The 16,679-nt window shown below is 33.8% G+C and overlaps 1 protein-coding gene across 2 annotated transcripts in view; it reads left to right on the forward strand.

Annotated features, from left to right (window-relative positions):
• Nucleotides 1-16,679, forward strand: part of LOC118190119 (uncharacterized) — a 209,504-nt gene that overhangs the window by 171,576 nt on the left and 21,249 nt on the right. For both annotated transcript variants that reach the window (XM_085822021.1, XM_085822022.1), the window contains 3 exons: nucleotides 12,067-12,084; nucleotides 13,444-13,786; nucleotides 16,535-16,647. In XM_085822021.1, the coding sequence (XP_085678147.1) occupies nucleotides 12,067-12,084; nucleotides 13,444-13,786; nucleotides 16,535-16,647 (474 nt within the window). The remainder of the gene's footprint in view (nucleotides 1-12,066; nucleotides 12,085-13,443; nucleotides 13,787-16,534; nucleotides 16,648-16,679) is intronic.

Genomic DNA, 16,679 nt, shown 5'->3' on the forward strand with positions numbered 1-16,679 from the left:
ATTTTTTTAGCATCACCTTTTTCCCTTTAGTGAAATAATATTAGTCAATAAACATCTTTAAACAAAGAATATGCATTGATTGGCGCCGGGATGAAAAGCAGAGACTTTCCTTGCATTCTTGTGCAGCTGTTATTCAGTCATAGCATCGGCGCCAGCAATCCACTCGGCAGACGCGATAATAAATAAAGGCAGTCCAAACAGGTTTTCACGACACTGGCTTCCAGGAAATACTGTTTTGTAATGAAATGACTTTCCCCTCCATCCTCCTTGGAGTATTCGCATATTTCAAGCTTTCTCTTTTCATTCATAGTATCATTTGGAATTCGTAGTAGTTAGCAAATAGCGTGCTTGAAATGGGAAAATACAATAGCTATACAGTGGATGAAAAGTGTAACATTGTAAGTTTCTGTGACCTACAATATTATCTGGTGAATCCGTAACAAATTAAATAACTCATTAAACCTTATGAACATTTTTGTGATCGTAATTAATGAAAAATATGCGTTGTGATTTTAAAATTCCGGGACCGTGCTAGTTAAGGATCAAACAATAAGATAAATGTAATTCACAAATATGAACATAATATAAATTTCCAAATTAATACCATGCTTATTAAGTCTTCTTATGTCAAACGGAATTTCACATTAATTTATCTACTATACTTTCATATTTAATTTAAATTTTGGTACCAAAGAACAATTATCATAAACCATACTTATTTACCATTCAACACGAAAGCTATTAAGGAAATTGTATAAAGAATGCACATTTTTTCTCTCTAGTTTTTAACCCCTTAACTGCCGCGGGCGTATATATACGCCTTGCTCAGCCGATGCGTTAACTGCCCCAGATGCGCCCAGATGCGCAGCCGTTGCGTTAACTTTGCGAATAATTTTAGGTGTAGCAGCGCAAAGCAAATGATAGCAGTTTGGAAGGACGTATATATACGCCTGGGGCAGTTAACGCATCGGCTGAGCAAGGCGTATATATACGCCCGCGGCAGTTAAGGGGTTAAGGAAGGAATTTAACATCTTGACTAATAACAATTTCAAAATTAAAAATTTACATTCTTTATTGAAGGAGCTTTGAGTTCAAATTATTTTTCGAAGTAAAAGGATGCAGGATGAAGACGTAATTACAGTTCATTCGAAATTAATTATAGTCTACTAAGTAAATAATATTTCCTTCTATCTCATAAGAAAAGGGAACAAACAGAAATTTATCTGGTGCTTGACAATCTTGAAGTGAAAGGAACAGTTTATACCCAAGCGCCATCACTGAAATCCTAAACTAAGCCCAAGTTATGTGTCACATTGACTCTCAGAATCGGAAGTAGAACAGAAGTTGATCAAGTCCTCTCTTCACATTTAGCTTACTACTAATATATCAGCTTGCATTATTGGAATTAAGTCTGAACGTCACTCTACGAGTATCATAGACCATTTATCCTTTCCAGTCGTAACAGCCGGTCGTTCTCAGAAAATAGAAGCTCCTTCAAAGAAAAGACAAAACTTCTAGGAAGTAGGTCTCCAAAAGATCTCTTCATCCAGACAAAGCCCAGGAATATCGCCGCAATCATAACCGCGAAAGTAGTTAACCCTTGAGATTTTACTTAATAGTGGCCGTGCCGAAAATAACAGCCACGAATTTGCCAGAATTAATCACGGAAAACCTCCTTATTTAGACGAGGACCAAGCAGACATCAGATTCCCAACCTCGTAATTAATTCAACGGAAAGAAAATGAGAAGGCATAAAAGCCCTCCCCCGCTTTTTTTTTTAAACTCAATGAAGAGAACTACCTATTAGGACACCAAGCAAAAAGTGGCTTTCTCGAGGATTCACTTCGGAGTAGGACGACATTAGATCTCTTGAATTATGATGTTATTTGATTTTTTTGATTTATTGTGATTCTACGATTTAGTGGTGTGTATTTCTGCTATTTGTGATATTTAGTCATGGAGGGAAATGAGTTTCCCCCACTTATTTCTAATCCATTGGAAGTTACCGTTCAAAACTTAGTTATGAATATTACGGAGGATGTTATCGCTCACGGAAATGCTCTTCTTGACGAAAATTGGACCGACCTAATTAATAAAGAGGATTACGAATTAAATGATTTCACCAATGCAATACATTTGTGCGAAGCGATTACTAGGGATATTAATTCTAAAGGACATATGTGTGCTACGAATCTTCAGCTGATACAAGATGAGGATAGCAGGACTATCATAGAGTCGAGCTTCCAGAAAACAAGGACTATCGCAGAATGTCTCCTGAATGTTCTAAAAGGTAAGTGAGAATATTATGGTAATTTGAATCCGAATGCTAATAATATTTCTGTTAAGGATGTAATATTGCAACGATTTGATCAAAATGGTAGTGCTATTAATGATAATGCTATTAATGTTAGCTCTGAAAATGCTAATATGACTGATGTTGTTAATGATAAGATTAAACTAAAAGCTAAACGATCATCTAAAAAGGTAAATAAAAGATCAATCAATGATGCAAGGGATGAGGATGGCTTTATTTTGCCTAGAAATGCCACGCGCCCCATGAAAATTGTTAAAAGTAATATTGATATCCCTCTGACTAACATATTTGAGAAATTGTCATGTAATAACGTTAATAATAATGATTCTGATGATGTCCAAATATTAGATGATTCTGTGGATACCCAAACTGGACCTAGCAATGATATTAATGTTTTCTAACCTCCAAAGGTGAGACCAATAATGGTAAAACCTGAGGTCAAATATAGTGACTTTCTTAAAATATTAAAAACGGAAACTAAACGTGACTTTGCAGGCAAAGTTAATGGTGAATTTTTAAAGATTTTCCCTACCACCGCAGGTGACTGCAGAGAAATTACCAGATTCTGGATTCTAAAAAAAATTGACCATTATGTCATCTTAACTAAGCTAGATAAGCCAATTAAAATCGTAATCCACGGGTTGCCGATTGACTGCCCTAAAGAGGAAATCTCAGACGAATTGTATAATTTAGGATATAAAGTTAAGCGACTAGCCCAGATGCACAGGATAAAATCGAAAGCGCCAATGCCGCTTTTCCAGGTGCAGCTAGAAAACACCCCAGGGGTTGAACAAATATATGACATTGTAAACTTTATGGGGCCCTATGTTAAATTTACTGTGTACCAATCTAATGAAAGTGCTGTGCAGTGTCACAACTGCCAACACTTCTATCATTCATCAGATTTTTGTAAGTTGAAACCTAGATGTGTCAAGTGTGCTGGGTCACACAAAACTACAGAATGTTCCGCTAAACGATTAGAAACAGTCAAGTGTTGCAACTGTATCCAAGTCGGACACATTGCGAACTATCTCGGGTGTCCGAAGTTCCCAAACAATAACAATGTTTTTAAACACAGTGGTGAAACATTACCTAAAAGCTCTGATCACTCTAATATTGACAAATCTGCACAGAATAAATCTATGACCATCAATGCCATCTCATACGCTACTGTAACTAGTAATTCAAAAACGGATATACAAACTCCAAATGCAAGGTTCTGTTAAAAAGCAATCTGTTATTAAAAATCATACCCAAAATGACTTCAAGGTGGATTAATTGATATTATGAAATTATTTAAAGAAATTGGAAATATGTTTAAGGGGATACCTCTTGGTAATATTGTTTAAAAAAATATCTGCACGAATGCCTGAATTGCAAGCGGCTAATAACGCTACTGATAAGTTATTTGTTGTATTTTAACATATTTGAAGATATATTTGGTTCTTGTAATAGTAGTAATAATGAATAATTCTATAAACAGTTCGTATAAATATTTTTACATGGAATGCGAACGGACTGTTCCGGAAAATTGATGAGCCCTGGGACTTTATAAATGAGTACGACCCTGACATTTTCTTCCTACAAGAACACCATCTTGTCCCTGCCACCCCTATCTTTATCCAAAACACTGCTGCTTACCGATTTAACGGACCTCTGACTGCGAGACACACAAGAAGAGGCACTGCCCTTCTGATTAAACGCTGCATCTCTCATAACTCTGTTTCAAATCCACAGCTTTTAACCATAGAAGCCACAGCTATTTCCCTTATAACAAGCACTTCCACAACATACATTTTTTTCTCCTTATACATTCCACCTGCATGTAACCCTCAGTCAGTCCTTGCGAACTTAAAGATTCTACTCTCACTTGGCACTCATGTTATTATAGGTGAGGACCCAAACGCTAGACACCGTGCCTGGAACTGCTATAGTTCACATGACGCGTAATTTTCAACTTAGCCAACTCGGCGAATTTGCGCATAGCAGCTCCAAAAACACCAACACTGTATACCGCTAACTCCACTTGAATCATAGATTTCTTCCTGCTCAGAAACAGTGGCATTCCGCTGAATGTTTCTGTGCTGGACGAACTCTGCTCTGACCATAATCCGGTCAGAATGATTCTGAGCATTAGCAGTTATACCTCATCAGACACAAGAGCCTAAATAACCGACTGGCGCAGGTTCGCCAGTGCTCTAAACAACATTTAATATGCACTTCCAACGATACGCTCAAGGGAGTATATTGATAGTTTAATTCAGAACTTCACAACTGCCATTACTACTGCTCATAACAATGCAAGGAGAGAGCTATCAAGAAAACGTAACTACGGAAGCAAGGAATTACAGCAGTTAATAAAACAACGTAATGCAACCAGAAGGCAATTCCAGCGAACCCGTAACTGGAAAGCAGATTCAACAGGCTTTGCAATATTGTCAAGTCTCTTTTAAATACGTAAACACAACAAGACTGGACCAACTACCTCAGTGCACTTTCCACTGATGACAACTCACTGTGGAAAGCCATCAAAAGGTATACGAAATGCCACAATAACATTCCGCCCCTTAAAGGCTTACAAAGGATCCATTACACTGAAATTGAGAAACCAGAACTCTTAGCTATGCATCTGGAATCTCAATTTTGCACAAAGGACATTCATGAGACTACAGAAAATCTAGTTCATAGCTTTCACTCCAACTTCCCAACAAATCCAAGCACTGATAACATGATTCCAGCCTTACCGTCAGAAGTCTATGCATACATTAAAAATATCAAGAAGAAGAAAAGTTCTGGCATAGATTCCATCACTAACTGTATGATTAAAATGTTCCCAATCAAGACCATTTTCACTATTACTAGAATTTGCAACCTTGGAACCTCAACTTTGGAAGACTGCGAAGATCATTCCGATCCTCAAGCCCGGAAAACCTCCATCTAAACCAGAGTCTGATCGCCCTATCAATTTACTCTCTTCCATCAGGAAAATCTGTGAAGTTATACTACTCAAGAGAATCAGCGACTATATAGAAAGCAACAACATCATCAGACCACACCAGTTTGGTTTTATGAAGCAACTGTCAACAACTAACCAGCTCTACCGAGTAGTAGAAACCATCTCCGAGGGAATGGAAACACGCAAGATCACTGGAGGATTATTTCTAGACATTGCTAACGCTTTTGAACGAGTTTGGCTCGATGTTCTCACCTGCAATTTACACGCCCTGAGCTTCCCAGGCTACATCATGAACATTATTAATTCCTACCTAACCGGTAGACACTTCGTCGTTCCGTTTCTGGCACAAACTCCACAAGCCATGCCATCCAGGCTGGTGTTCCACAAGGGTCCTTACTTGGACCCATACTTTTTAATATTTACGTGAATGACATACCATCCACACACGACACAACATTAGCTATGTATACAGACGACACTGCGATCCTTGCACAAAGTGCATTTGTAAGTCCAGTTATTCAACGATTACAAAACTACATCCATACATTAGAAACTTGGCTTATAAAATGGAAAATTCAAGTCAACGTGGATAAAACACTGGCTATTATACACTGGCACCAAAATAAAAAGCAAATTTAAGAAAAATCTCATTTTTAATGGCACCCCTACTCCCTGGGCCAAGCAGGTCCCTTATCTTGGGGTGATCCTAAACAAAACTCTTACATTATATTATTATACGCCACACATTACATCTATTATCCAAAAGTTTCGAGTTTGTAAAGCTAAACTATACCCTTTAATTACTCGAAACAGTGTTTTATCTATTGACAAGTTACTCATTTATAAGTCCGTTCTCGTCCATTACTATGTTATGCTAGTCCAGTTTGGACCTATATAAAAAAATGTAATAGGAAAAAATTACAGACTTGCCAAAATTCTGTTTTAAGGCAAATAGTTAAAGCGGAGTGGTATATCCGCAACACTAGAATTCATAAAGTACTGGGTATGGAGCAACTACGCTTACATTATTATAAACTTGCTAAAAGCTTTCATGAAAGACAAAAAACAATTAACAGCCCGGCCATTAAGATTTGCAGTTTTGACTACAATGACCTAGTATAGGAGTCGGCAACCTGCGGCTCTTTGGATGTGACGCTGCGGCTCTTTAGTTCCATACTCAAATATTATTTATTTTATCCAAAAAAAAAAAAAAAAAAAAAAAAACAGAGAAGAACTGAAGAAGAGCATCGAGAATTCAATCGGGATTGGACGCAGTCGTTCGCTTTCATATGCAATTTTATGTACCTTGAGACTTGTCTCAATAGCCTCGAAAAACTCGCACACAATAAGAAATCAAATTTAGAGAGACACTTCACTAAAAAGCATACTCAGTTTGCTAGTAAATATCCAGCCGGCGGTAAACGGGAAAAAGCTGTCGACGATATCCAAAAACAAAAACAGCAATCAAGTTCCATGTTAAGTAACTGGACGCAATCTACAAGTAATGTTAATCTGGCAAGCTTCGCGGTATCATTAAAAATTGCAAAAAAAGGCAAACCATTCACAGATTATGAGTATGTCAAAGATTGCTTCATATGTGCATCTGAAGAACTGTTTTGTGATTTCAAAAACAAACCAGAAATCTTGAAAAAAATTAAAGATTTGCCACTATCCGCTAAAACAGTACAAGATAAAAAAGCTAAAATGTCTTCAAATGTAACATATTTGCAGGTGGAAGATATTCAGGTTTCTTCTGCTTTATCATTTGCTATAGATGAGTCTTGCGACAACACGGCACAAGTTGACCTTTTTGTCAGGTGTGTGTCTTCCCGAGATCCAAAAGAAGAATTTATAGGATTGATACCGCTCTCGGGACAAAATAGAGGGGAAGATATACCGAATGCCGTGCAAAAATGCCTTGAAGATAATAAGATCGATTTAAATAAAATCGGCAATTTAATGCCGATTTTATTTAAATCGATCTTATTGTTTTAACAAAATAATTAATTTAAATAAAATTAGTTTCAATAGCAACTAATGGAACCAGAAGTATGACAGGAAATAATACGTTTCACTGCATAATACACCAAGAAGCACTTTGTGCCCAAACATTTTCGGCCGAAATATTTGAGGTTATGAATTTGGTAATCAAGATTGTTATCAGCATCTTGTCAAAAGCACTGTACCATCGTCAGTTTAAAGAATTCTTAAACGAAATGGAGACTCAGTATTCCGACCTCCTTCTTCACAATAAAGTGCGATGGCTTTCGAAATGAAAGGTGTTGAAACGTTCTGCTTTGTGCTTGAATGAAATAAAAACATTCCTAAATGAAAAAAGCATTGATCACCCTGAATTAGAGAACGAAAAATGGTTGCAAAAATTTTACTTCATGGTGGATGTCACAGCGAAATTAAATGAGCTGAATCTAAAACTGCAAGGAAAAGGAAACCCAGCCTATGTTTTAAAAGAAGTGGTTTGTTTTGAAGAAAAATTAATTCTTTTTGCAGAAGATATTCAGAGCGGTAAATTACTTCATTTTCAATTTCTAAAGCAATATCGCGATAAAACCATTGCAACTGTTGACACGAATTACTTCAGCACAGTTACAAAAAAAATTAAAGATGAATTTGCTGACAGATTTGAGTAATTCAAAACCAACAAAACCACTCTAGCATTCATAGTAAACCCTCTCAACACAAATAGCAACGAAATCCACACTGAGCCATTTGGAATTGATACTGAATCTCTAGAAATGCAATTGATCGATTTAAAAATTAAAGCTTTGTGGAGTGAAAAATTTACAGAGTTGAAAAGCAAGTTGGAAGAGTTGGATGTCCAGAAACGAATGTATATAATGCAACAAAAGTGGGCAGCTTTAAAAGAAATGCCGCGAGTTGAGGCACTTATATTCGACGCATGGAATAATCTTCCAGATTGCTACAGTGAGGTGAAGAAGTTGGCATTTGGAGTGCTGACTATCTTTGGATCGACATATTCGTGCGAGCAAGCGTTCTCTTGCGTGAATATAATTAAAAGTACAGTAAGAAACCAACTAACAAATAAAAATTTAGAGTCGTGTTTGAAACTTAAAACAACCAGTTATGAGCAAAATATATCTAAACTTTCTAAAACCATGCAAAGCCAACGCTCCCATTGAATTTGTTTGATCAATTGTTTTTTTTATTGAAGTACAAGTTAGTGTTGTAAGTAAATGTTTAATTGTTTTAATTTTTTACTTAAATAGTAAGTAATTATCTAATAATGCCATATATATATTATCTAATTTGTGTTTTACAAAAAATTAGATATATATTAAATATATAATATGTTTATTATATATGAATGAATAGATATTTTTCTTATTGAAGTACGAGTTACAAGTTAGTGTTGTAAGTAAATGTTTAATTGTTTTAATTTTTTACTTAAATAGTAAGTAATTATTTAATAATGCCATATATATATTATCTAATTTGTTGTAAAACACATAGTGTTTTACAACAAATTAGATATATATTAAGATAATATATATTTATTTATTTATTATATATGAATGAATAGATATTTTTCTTATGAATAAATAGATATTTTTTTCTTATGAATAAATAGATTATTTTTTGTTTATCAAAAAACTTTATTTATGTAAGTACTATTTATTGTTGGCAAGAAAAAATTTGGTGGCTCTTTAAAAACTTTGAAATTTTGTAAATTGTAATTTTTGACTCTTCCCACTCAAAAGGTTGCCGACCCCTGACGTAGCAAATATGGACAGGGCCATGGCCCAACTGAATGTATATATTATGTAATGTTTAATATAATGCCTTTACGGTTTATGTTAATCCTCTCTTATTGTATCTGTTATGCATTCTTTTTAGTCTTACGTTCATAGAATTTATGTCTTACTTGTCGGATTCAAATTACCAGTGTTCGCCTAACGCTGCCTTTATGCAAACGCTGACCAGCTCGACGACTTCTGGCCTGCATTCATTTGACATCGCTTAACAATTTAATTAGCATTTCCTAACTTCTGGCTTTAATATGAATTCTAAATTATTAACTATTCATTTTAAAAACTTTATTATAAAAAAAAAAAAAAAAATTACCTTAGATAACTTTTAGGTTTTCATCATACCATTCGCAATTCGCAAACTGTTTTACAAGGGGTAAGAACCTTGTTGATCAGGTACCTTGGTGTATCAAACACCGTTCCACGAAGACATGAAGCAAAAAAGTGATTTTTACTCGAAATTTCTTTCACTTCTTTCAAAAACACAGGCTACCATAAAATTCAATTTTCGCCCCCCCCCTCACTAGAGGCCAAATTTCCGTTTTTCACCCTAAAAGATAAGATAACTGAAATTGCGTACGCGCCACTTATTCAAATTCGGGCCAAAACCGGACACTTAGATCGCCAAGCAAAGACCTCTCTTGTATGGTGAAATGATAACCTTACGACCTCTCGTCACGTACCCCTTGTCAATCAAGACAAAGCAACTTCTTTCTAGAAAGATCTATGAAAGTACGTTACCCTGAGAGAACGAAAATTCGCCCCTTTTCCTGAATTCTTTCACAAAGTAATTCTTGGTTAAGTTTAAATAAAAGAAAAAAAAAAAATTATTATTGAAGCATTTGTTTTTAAGCAAAATTAAAGAATTTAGTAATAACCAAATATTAAATTAATTATAAATAATAAAACATTAAATTACTAATTCAAAGAATTAAATAAAAATTCAGATTTTCTCAACTAAGGATAGTAATTAACTTGAGCTCTTTCATAACCAAAAATTCAAACTTATATTAACATAACAAAAGTGTGTGCACAAGTGGAGCAAACAGCGTGATCAACTGGTGGCAAAGAACAAAGCAAGACGTGCGTTTCGTGATTCGAAAAGTAAGTTTTCCAACTTAGGAAAAAACGTAGTTGCCTATGTTCATGATATGTGTGCTCAAGAGTACGTAGTAATACGGGAAATGTGCCAAATAAGAGCGCTTGCTGCGGTACGAGAAAACATTCCCCACATCGCAAGTCAAGGCGAGTGAAGGCTGGTTGCGGCGAATGATGAAAACTAAATGGATTTTTATACAGTGCGTCAGAACAGATGTTTTTTTCTAAATAATGTGTGCTCCTGTACGAACTAATATGCGCCGAGTGCTGCTGGATGAGAAGAAGTGAGTTTGAAAATTTTATGTAATTAGACAACTTAAAATATATTACTTATGCCATTTTCTTCCAGTTAGAACTTAACTTGGCTGTTTAAAATGAAATCTACACCCAAAATACTCAAGAGAAAAAGCGCGACATATGAACGACCTGAGTGATGTCCGCACCCTCATTTTAGCGATGTAATTTTAGTAAAAAAAGTGGGGACATTACGTGAGTGTATACGGTAAGACCAGACATAAAGCACTTGAACTCTTACAGGCCCCAAATTTGACATTAAATTTTAGAATTAAAATATTATAACTTGGATTTTTATAATTAAAATGGCAACCAATTTTTACTCTAATATTTTTTACGTGTGCCTATGTAATACAAAAAGCTTATAGGTTAATTGGCAAAATATATTTTTTTAAATATTTCTATTAAAAATTTAAACATAATCATTTTAAAATGTAGTGGTGGTACTAAAGTTTTTCAATTTTTGTTAAATGGTACGCGTTGGTCTCAAAAGGTTGAGAACTACTGATTTAGAGTAAACTCCAGGAAGCTGTTTGCGGAGAATATTTTACTACAGTCGATATTTTTTCTTCGTAGCTCCACCTTCATTAATCAACCATTCGCTATTTCGCCATGGATTTCCAATATTGGAATCTGCAATTGCAATAGATGGTCTGTTAGTGTGTGATTAGTCGATCAGTTGGTTGTTAGCATATTTGAAAGACCTCTAACATGGAAAAACTGTAGCATGATTAAATATTTCGTATATTACATGCATACCGTAATATTTCTAATGCTTCATTTCGGTTCTTCCCAGATTTAACGAAAAATTCATTCCAATCACAACTTTGCTGTATTTCGACGGAGACGTTTCCGTCACCCGCCACAACAAAGAAAACTAAGCGCTTTTATTGTGATGAACACGGAAAGCTATGGCTGTCCATCCGTAGGTTCAAACATATCGATAACATGTTAATAACTTTCACAAAATCGTACACATGGTTATTATGTCCAATATTGGGAAAATATGTAGATATACTATTAGAACTTTTCATTTGATCTTTGTATATAGAATGGAATTGATTTAGATTATCATTTACAATTATCATTTCATCGGTCCTGTAATTCTAGTCTTACTTACCTCCAGCTTCATTTTTGAAGTAATCTAAAAATGTATGAACGCAATTAACAAAATTAAGGAAACATTTGAAGAAATTAAAGAAACATTGTGAATACGAGAAATCTGCTGTGGAGGTTTGGAAAAATGTGATATATTTTATTAGAAAAATATGTTACATTACTACTCAAATTAAAATGCATTTATCTTCAAATTAAAATTTTTATTTGATTAAAAATTAAAATTATTCTCATAATCTTACTATATCTTGCAAACAAAATAACGAGTACGAATTAGAATTAGTTTTTATTTCGGCAATTTGTATGTTAAGAATTGTTTGTATAATTTACTGTATGTTTAATAATAGAGGGCTTCTTTGAATTTTTAAATAAAACTTCTGATGCACCAATTTAAAAATATGGAATGCCGTCAACTTTCGTAAAATATTATTATATAATTTTTTTATGCTTAGTAAAAGTGAATGACTTAAATATAACAAATTTTTCTTTATTTTTCTTTTCAGGGCCCACCTGGTCCTCCAGTAAGTTACATATATTTTATATTGAAATTTCTGAATTTAAGTATATATATATATATATATATATATACACGTATTTTATTGATAGTACTGTTACTAAATATTGTGATTACGCCCACAAACCCTTGCAAATTTTCTTTGACTCTCAGCAACCTCCGAAAAGTATTCTGATTTCACATAAGATTTTTAAGAACAGGTACCTTCCTGGGACATCGAGCCCCTGCGTGCAGGTTATTTTGTACGCTCTGTATAATTTTAAATATACAATTTAATAAAGCAAAGGCGCAAAGAAAGATGTTTAGGACAAAAAAAAATAATCATTGGATAATGCATTTTTCCTTACACAGGTAATTTCCAGTTTACAGGATATCGACTGAATTTGGCGCTTCTGAATTTTGCCGCCCACGTGCGGAGTATTCCCTGCATACCCGCCAGAAGCGGGTCTGCTTAAAAAGCTTAGAAATGAGAATAAAAAATGACAAGGAGCATTTGGTAGGAATATGTGTAAAAGTTGTCAATACTTTTTCTGTCTTTCATTTTTTCCCCGCTAGTTACGAAAGCTAAAATTTTCAACTCAAAGATCCTCAACGGGTTTGACTACGAAGTCATGCACTCATTGGAAATGAAAAATCACTCGAGAGTACTAAGAAATACAGAAAAATGGAAATCCGATGAATGGCTAACTTGAGGTTATAAGGTATTTCTCCCACTTTCCTAACGTGCCTTCGTGGTGTAGTGGTTCTGCACGCTGGGCCGGTATTCCAGAAAACCGTGGTTCGATTCCCGGCGAAGGCGGTTGCTAATTTTTCATCTTTTCTGCTTCTAAAAATTACCTAATGTCGCTACAAGGTTTTTGATGATTTCTATAGAATATGTTGTTCTTTATAAATTTTTATAGACTCATCAGTTTACAGGTCTAGTGGCTATCTACATTAAACCCACTACTTTCTTCTACATGTAGCCTTTTACAAACGTACAGTCATATACATCTTACAGCTGCCTCGCTTGCTTTTACAAATGCGCAGTGAATCTGTCTTCTAGATACAATAAGTTACAGTTGAGAAGTAAGTATAGAAAACATAAGTACGAGATGATTAAGTAAATTAACGATGTGGGCACATGATTTTTATATTTATTCAGGAGGTTAAGCCAAACAATTCTGAACTATCATTAAGAAAATTTAAATTTCCATTTTGAATTAAACAGCCATGTAATGAATCAGTTAAACGACAGACGAATTATTCCGACCTAATTAACGCCAAACTGAAATTAGTTTCTTTTCGGCACTAGGATGCATATAATTTGGTCGTAAAATATATTAAAGTAAGTAATTTTTATTAATGCTAAGCATTATTGCTCTAGGGTCCTCCAGGAGAAGGTCCCCAAATACCACCTGAGATACTATTTCAAAGAGACTATCCATATATTCGCCAAAAAAGAAGTACAGATAGGAAAGCGTATCAATCATATACAGCTGAAAAGGAAATTGAGATCGAGAAGGCCGAAGAAAACTCTATAAACGAGCAGAAGTCGGAAAACTCTCAGGGTAAGCCTGAAAGCTTGCAGGATAAACTTCTCAACATGTATGCGAATATCTATATAATGAGAAAAGAAATAGATGTCATCAAAAAGCCTTTAGGAACCCGCAAGAATCCAGCTCGGACGTGCAGAGATCTGTACCTTGGTCATCCTGATTTCTTAGATGGTAAGTTCGTAAATTTTAAAATTCTTTTATTTTTTTATTATACATTGTCAAACAGATGTTATTATTTTAATTCTTAATGTTTAAGCCTAAAATTGCTTGTCATTTAATGTTAAATGTGTAGTGATCCTCCCTTTTATCTATTAGCTAAGTGTGGAGGAACCTAGTGAACTACTAAGCGAATAATCGCTTAAGTCCAGAAAAAGAAACGTGAAACTCCAGAAGGGTTAATTACCCATTATTGCTCAAACTAAAGGTGTGCAGACCGTCTTTTTCTCAGGACGTACAACAAAGCCTCCACTTGGGCTTAAACTCAAAAATATAAGAAATGAGTCCTTAACTAATGACTAACTAAAAAGATTCAGCTAAAGCTAACATAGGTCTAAACTAGTTGGCCCCTAAATATCCAATTAGCAAGCGAAACTATGAAGTGCACGTAGTTCGGCCGAGCGTAGTAACAGTTTAAAGAGATATAGCCAAAAGGCAAACGCGTGCTATTCAGAAATTCTGATTCTCTCTCGAAGTCGGTGCAAGATCGACTTAAAACGTACTTCTTCTCATTTACATTAAACGCGATTCTAAAAACTCATTCTGGTAAGGAATTGTAAGCTTAAGCTGAAATTAGGAGAGCTAGGAAAAGTGCATAAATTTAAAACTGTTATAAACTTAGGATAAATCTTACAAATGTTTTGAAAATATTACTTTACGATGACGGAAAGACTTAACAACTGTAAGCAGTTTCTATAGATAAAATTCAGTTCTGTATATCAAAGAAGTAATGTCGACAATTTCAAGTTTTCTATTAGTATAAGCAACTGAATTGTCTCTTTTTGAAAGCCCACCTGTGGCTGAGGTCATAGATAATAAAAATCCGTTGTCAGATCCCGGTTATCTCTTGGTAATTCACTAAACTGACTTCTTGGAATTTTTGTGCTCTTTTTCACGTGCAATATCAATATCCGGCTGTTTTCCTTAAAAAGTGTTTTTATGAAAGCATACTACAGGCGCTTTTTGTCACATTTTTGGACAATTTTGGTCAAGCAAATAATCGAAACTCTGAAACATAACAATTAATTGGGAACAGCTTTTATTGAGAGAAAACATTTTGTCTGCTCAAATTTGGAAAGCTTTAAGCGTTTTATGTAAATAAATTTTATGAGATTTTCCCAGAGAAGATATTCTTATTTCCCAAATAGAAAACTATTTTTATTAGAATTTTGGAATCATGATATCTAATAGTACAATAAATAATATCATTCATAATGAAAAAAAACTCTACAATCACTATTTTCTACAAGCAACAGAACACCAAATATTCATTCAATAGAAAAATGCACAAAATTTTTGGTTCTCAAAAAGGGGCCTATCTAATCCATCGAGAAAATTCATTATCTTTTAAAATTCCCATCTCTACTACAAATAAAATAATAAACAATAATTTAAATAAAAAAGGAAAAATATTACAGTGTAAATTGTTATTTTCTGAAAAACTGACCAAGCTTAAGATCAATTGAGAATTCTTCATAACAGCCATTTTAAGGTGAAAAATGGAAATGTCCTATGATTGTAGATGAATATTAGTCATATTTTAATATTGTACTAGAAAGTGATCAATATATTTTCGTAAAATTGGAGAGAAAGATTTAATTTTAAGAGTTTTAGAAAAACTCTTAAAATTAAATCTTTCTCTACTCTTAAAATTAAATCTAAAATTAATCTCTTAAAATGATGATGTTTATGATTATAGTTGGTTTGTCATGAACTAGAAAACTAAAATTAAGAAAAATCGAAAAGTATCAAAAATGAACTCTGAATATTAAAACAATATTTCGTTTTTTTTTTTTTTTTTTTTTTTTTTTAAAGAAATCTTATCTCTTTACTTACATAATGTAAAAACTAAAAGCTGAATTCCACTACAGCAAAGCAACGAGTCATATGTCTAAATTCCGAGCGCAAAAATGGTATACCTAATTTCTATTCCAAAACAGTATTCTGTTGTATCATTCGACGGGCTTACAGCAATATAGAGCTATTATAAAGAACACTTTCTACTCGTCTACCAAAGATAATTGTAAGATCATTTAAAAAAACAGAGCACAAGAAAAATGAGAATAAAATTCTGTAGTAAATAAAATTATGACTTGCCCTTCTACAGTGAAAATCAAGGTGCTGCTAAATATTTGAGTAAAAACGGGTTCCAGACTGACAGTATATCAAAATTAACGTGAGTATTATATTTGCAGAAAATCGTTACATAAAACAACAGTAGCCTTTAAAAATAATTCCATGTGATTTTAAGGAAATTATTTTGCTAAGAAACGGGATTACATCTTTTTGAGAAATTTTATTGCGCATCTGTTAGTTTATATCAAAAAAATTTTCTTTCGTTATGATAAAACTTTAAAAAGAAATTTAAGAGCTTTTTTTATTTAAAACTTTGTTTTTTCATCTTCATATAACATTATAAATGACATATTTCGTATCAAGTTTTAAATGAAACTAAAGCAGGTTCATGTATAGACATATAATTCGATAATCTTAAACATTAAATTGGAAAAAAATAATCATTTATTTTAATAAGATGTTCTGAAATACAGAATTTGTAAGGGTAAGATTGAAATAATTCTATTCCCCGGTTTTCTGTAGTTTCAGTGCAACAAGTTATGTTAAATAATTGTTCCCTTTTAAACTTTAATAAATTCTTTCTTTGGTCGGATAAGAATTTTAACAAAAATTTCTTACCTTTGGTAGGGTGGTACTGGATTGATCCAAATCTTGGAATGGCAGATGACGCTATCCATGTATTTTGCAACATGACGGCAAGAGGTCAGACATGTGTTTTTCCTGATAAACATACGGCAATGGTAATAAGTGTTTTTCTTTATTTTTTGCAAAA

The sequence above is a fragment of the Stegodyphus dumicola genome, chromosome 8 (assembly GCF_044657685.1).
Source record: "Stegodyphus dumicola isolate Sdum_Otavi_A_Nest chromosome 8, ASM4465768v1".
Classification (NCBI taxonomy): domain Eukaryota; kingdom Metazoa; phylum Arthropoda; class Arachnida; order Araneae; family Eresidae; genus Stegodyphus; species Stegodyphus dumicola.